Below are 5,655 nucleotides of genomic sequence, written 5' to 3'. Positions count from 1 at the left end.
ATAGGAGATTAGTTGGAAAGTTGAATTATCTCATAGTCACTCGTCCAGTCATTTATTTGCAGTTAGTGTGATAAGCCAAATCTTAAATTCCCTTTGTCAAGAACACGTGGAAGCTGTTATCCAGATTCTGAGATACATCAAATGTGCTCTAGGAAAAGGTCTCATATATGAAGATAAAGGATATACTCAGATAGTTGAATACCCCGATGCTGATTGGGCAGGATCACCCATGGATAAACGATTCACCTATGGGTATTATGTACTTATTAGAGGAAACCTTATATCCTAAAAAAGTGAGAAACAAAATATAGTTGCAAGATCAAGCGTCGAGGAAGAGTATAGAGTCATGACAATGGCAACATGTGAACTTATTTGGTTAAAACAGTTGCTCAAGGAACTTTAAATTGAAGAAGCAAGACCAATGACACTTATTTATGATAATCAAGTTGAATTGCACATTGCTTCAAATCTAGTCTTCCAAGAGGACCAAACATATTGAGATAGACCGTTACTTTGTCAGAGAGAAGATCGAGTCAGGTGACATCGTCACAAGCGTTGTCAACTCTAATGATCAATTGACATATGTGTTTACAAAATCCCTGCGAAGTCCCAGAACCAACTATATATGTAACAAGCTTGATGCATTTGACTTATATGCTCAAGCTTGAGGGGGAGTGTTGATATATATATATATATATATATATATATATATATATATATATATATATATATATATATATATATATATATATATATATATATATATATATATATATATATATATATATATATATATATATATATATATATATATATATATATATATATATATATATATATATATATATATATATATATATATATATATATATATATATATATATATATACACACACACACACGAAGAGAATACTCCCTAGTATAATCTAGAATAGAGTAGGATACACTACTACAAAAGTAGATATAACAACGCCACCTTTACAACGGTCTTTCGAAGGAGTGTGGTGATATCTCTAAATTCATGCGCCTATATAATTTTTTATTTTTTAATTAAACATTTTTAATTTATTACCACAGTTTTCTCAAACAACCATGGTAATATAGTTTGACGTTTTATGAGTTCGACTCTTAGCACCTACTATTTCGTGATTTCTTCAGATTTTACCACCGCCTTTCACTTTTATTTAATTAAAGAAGGATAGTTCACTATAGTTATTTTGACTAACCGTTTTGAAAGATTTTCTATTTTTTTTTCAAATTGTAATACTTTAAATATGACATTTTTAAAAAAAAATATCAGCAATGTCAATATTATATCACCACGGTTTTTAAAAATCCCATTGTGATGTATCACAATGGTTTTCTAAAATAATCGTGGTGATATCTTTTAATCACATTACCCAGAGCTAGCTAGCTACCTTGTCTAATGTCATGAAATATTTTCAATAACATATTAATTTTCTATTATAGCTCAAATCACGTTATATTCAATTTTTTTTCACTTGTTTATGTAAGCATTTAACGATAAGACACCTTTGTCTTTCGAAGACTTATACGAAGTTCGTAGATATTGGGCGATTATTTTTAATGTGTTAGTTGAAAAAGGAGGAGTTAGTATTTATAATGGTTAATTTGATATTTTGTAAATATTTAGCTCGCTCTCTCTCTCTCTCGCTCTCTCTCTCTCTCTCTCTCTATATATATATATATATATATATATATATATATATATATAGAGAGAGAGAGAGAGAGAGCTAATTATTTACAAAATATCAAATTAACCATTATATATATATTTTTAACATAATGGTAAAACAACAAATAAAGATCTATAATATATAGAAATAAAAATAAAAATAAAAAGTATTTAATCACAGTAATTTTAAATCAACAATTGTTATAGATATCACGCATAATATTATTAACCATATATTCCTTGGGTTTCGAAATCATGATCATTTGTTTTATATTACAACAATTGATTATCTTGACCGTCGTGAGATATAGCACGCTACCCAGCTTATCACAACGGTCCAAGACCCATGGTGGAAATCATCATACATACAATCACACCCTACCTCGCAACGGTTAGTCAGACGTGATTGTATTTCTTTTCCAACCGTTATGATATGTATTTTTCGTAGTAGCAATATTTATGTAATTAGTACCACGGTCTGTATTTTTTCCTATAAAAATCATCTTCCGTTGTATTATTCAACACACGGTTTAATTTAAATGTCTCTTAGTCTCACTTATTTCAACAAAACCTAGAGCTGAAAATAGAAAGGGAATGACTGAGAATATCCCATACCACAATATTAAGAGGGTATCGGTCATTCCTCTAACCTTGCACAATGGAAGGAGTCTGATCAATGAGAAGGTCATCCTAAACAAACTACTTCGCCCCTACACACATCGTACTTGAGGGTCTGTGTGATATCAAGGTTCTTCATTCAAATACTTTTCTCACACATGCCTCATTTTTGGGAGACAATGTAATATCTAGGTTCTTCTCTCAAAAGAAATCCGCTCTTACCATTCTTGTGTTTGGGTGACTATGTGTCAGACTGACCCTCTAAGTTGGAGTCTCGCCTAGACCCTGAAGAGTGCTCCTAAAATAGTGAACAACATAGGGACCTTAAAACAAGTTCGAATAAGCCCTCCATAAATAGAAATAGGCTAGCACCCTTGGATTTGAAGTCGACAATACTGATTGAAATAATGGGTCCATTAAAAGGTCTTAAATATCTAGACAAATACAAATTTCAATCAAATCATAAATCTCATGCATTAACCTTGATTAGAAACTTTTTACCAAAATAAATATCTAGATTAATTAATTTTGTTTTCCTTTTTATAAAATCACTTTTTTAAGCATTAACCTTGATTAGAACCTTATTACCAAAATAAATATATGAAAATAAATATATTATAAGGTGGATTATTTAATTTTTTTTCCTTTTTATAAAAAAAATGTCTAACTTTTTATACATGGGTTAGTCTCTATAATTAAAAAGAATGCAGAAAGATAAGTAAAGATAAATATCATATATTTATTAACATCAATTTTTATATTTTACACCATCATAGAACATATTACAAAGGGTTGTATTATTTATATAAGAACAACTGAGTGTGGACCCTGTTTAGTTTATTATTTCTCCATTTTGTTCAAGGAATGCTGTGAAACAAAAGACAAAAAATAATATGAATATTAATTCTAAGTAATAGTAAATATATATTAAAGAAAGAAATATTGAAAACTTACTTATTGCAATCCATGTGTCTACTTATAGTATAACCTAAGTGAACACCGCAAAGTTCGGGAAGTGAGGCAGCTAAATCATCTCTAAAGTTAGAGATTTGATTAGCCAATCTTTTTAGGCATTCACATGCGGCACGACGTTCTTCAACAGTGGGTGCTGATGATTCTATAAATCTAACGCCAAGGCAACAACTAGTTGGTGGCTTATTATCCTGACCGATGAGAAATGGCTTACAAGATAATAAAGATGTCTCTGCTGCTCCACAATCAAAACCATGCACTTTCTCCATACTGAGGAGAAATAGAACTAGAAATGTCAGAATCATACTCAAATTCTTCATCTTGTTTTTTCACACTTATTTACTTGTGTTTCAATGTATGATATCAAGATTCAAAGGTGGGGTATATATATAGCTCAAGATGTGGGATAGTATCAAGGATAAAATATATTATAGAATGTAATTTCTATCACTTTAAAAATTAGTAATTTGGTTTTATTCTTTGGAATGCTTTTGTGTGTTGTCGATACTTCACTATATTGGCATTCTAATTTTGGATAAGTGAGAAAAACTTTCAAACTTGCATATCTATTAATATTTTGTACTATTTTTCATCAACAAACACAAAGTATGACACACCATAGCTTAATAAATATTTATATACTTGAGACGAAAATAAATTTTAGCGTCATCAAAATTCAAAAACTATGTGATAAAATAAAAATATGGACAAATCAATATTCAAAAACTATGTGATAAAATAAAAATATGGACAAATCAATTTGCTTCCACATATACGTAAGTAACAAGAAACCAAGTATTCACTATTAAAGCACATAAAATTTTTAATTATTTTATTTTAAATAAAATTTATGATTTTCTATAATATATTAATAATATGTTTATGTATTTTGTCCTTTGCTATATGAGCGAACCTTTGTCTATGCAAATGGCGCATTGTTTCTTAATTGGGATGGTCATTATCGAATATGACACAAGTTGCACAAGGTGCTTATAACCTGGGAAAGTCTTTAGGGCAAGAAAGTTCATAGAACTTAGAGTGATGTAAGCTTACGACATTACTATAGATAATATAACATAGTAGGGAGAACTCTTTTTCCCTACAAAGGCTTGAGTTTTTAATGAGGCGCTATATTTTTTAAAATAAATTTTATTGTATTCATATATTTATAACTTTTTTCACTATTTTTCCAAATCCCCTATCACTATAAGAATTATGTTGCATAACGTCATTGTGACTGGAACTCACATGGCAAAATAAGGTTGTTGCGAGTGAATTTCATGTCACAAACACTTTTTAATAATTAAATAATATTTTAGATGGTGGAATATTTAAAAAAAAAAAAAAACATTTCGTTGTGTTATTCTTCAGTAACATATGGGAATCTTTTCTGAACGCATTGATGAGTTGGTCAAGAAACTGTGATTATTGTGACTGTGACTGGTCAACATTACCGACATGGAAATCACGCCCCCAGGCAACAATTACTTTTTATTTGCCATGTGATTTTCACGTCGCTGAGTTACGACGTGATTTCTACGACGCATAATGGCTTATATATATATATATATATATATATATATATATATATATATATATATATATATATATTTGTTTGTTTGATTGTTTAAATTTATATGTTAGATTTATTTTCTTGTTTGGGTTTTGATAGTTAGATTTAAATATGTTCAGTTTTATATGTTGATATGTTTTTATATTAGTTGAATTTTTTTTCCAATATGTCAATATATATATATATATATAGTTATAGAAAAGAACAGAATATATTAAATAGTATATATTATTTTTCTAAATTTAATATAATAAATTTAAAAATTATTATTATTAAATTTCGTAATTAATAAATTAATAAATATTTTTTTTTATTAAAAAATGATTTGTGTCGTGGGAAACACGTCGCTAGTCATAAATAATTTTTCAAATAAGTTTCGTGAAAAACACGTCGCAAATATGATATTAGTGACGTTAAACTCACGTGGCAAAAATGCTACCAGGATCTGCAAACCTGACGTGCAGCAGTAGAGAAGCAGAAATGCAACAAAATTTTGTGACGTGAAAATCACGTGGCAAATGTTGTGACGTGAATTTCACGATGGATCTTTGTGGCGTGAAAATCACGTGGCAAATGTTGTGACGTGAATTTCACGACGCATCTTTGTGATGTGATATTCACGTGGCAAATGTTGTGACGTGAATTTCACGACGCATCTTCGTGACGTGATTTTCACGTGGCAAAAAAGTTATCGCAACTGCTACTTCCTCGTGAAAGATTACGACGCTAATGTTGCTTTGTGATGTGATTTTCACCTTTGTGTCGTGAAAATCACATCACAACATACAACTTTTTT

At 29.5% G+C, this 5,655-nt stretch overlaps 1 protein-coding gene across 1 annotated transcript; it reads right to left on the bottom strand.

Annotated features, from left to right (window-relative positions):
* Positions 1-3,029: 3,029 nt before the first annotated feature.
* LOC127074235 (non-specific lipid-transfer protein A) lies at positions 3,030-3,679 on the bottom strand. The gene is made up of 2 exons (XM_051015538.1): positions 3,269-3,679; positions 3,030-3,181 (listed from the first exon to the last, which is right to left on the bottom strand). The coding sequence occupies exons 1-2, from the start codon at positions 3,604-3,606 to the stop codon at positions 3,172-3,174; spliced, it is 348 nt and encodes a 115-aa protein (XP_050871495.1). The 5' UTR covers positions 3,607-3,679; the 3' UTR covers positions 3,030-3,171.
* Positions 3,680-5,655: the final 1,976 nt, after the last annotated feature.

This window comes from Lathyrus oleraceus, chromosome 4 (genome assembly GCF_024323335.1).
Source record: "Lathyrus oleraceus cultivar Zhongwan6 chromosome 4, CAAS_Psat_ZW6_1.0, whole genome shotgun sequence".
NCBI classification, from domain to species: Eukaryota; Viridiplantae; Streptophyta; class Magnoliopsida; order Fabales; family Fabaceae; genus Lathyrus; species Lathyrus oleraceus.
The sequence above is the reverse complement of the archived record's forward strand: the minus strand, read 5'-3'. Positions and strand labels throughout refer to the sequence as shown.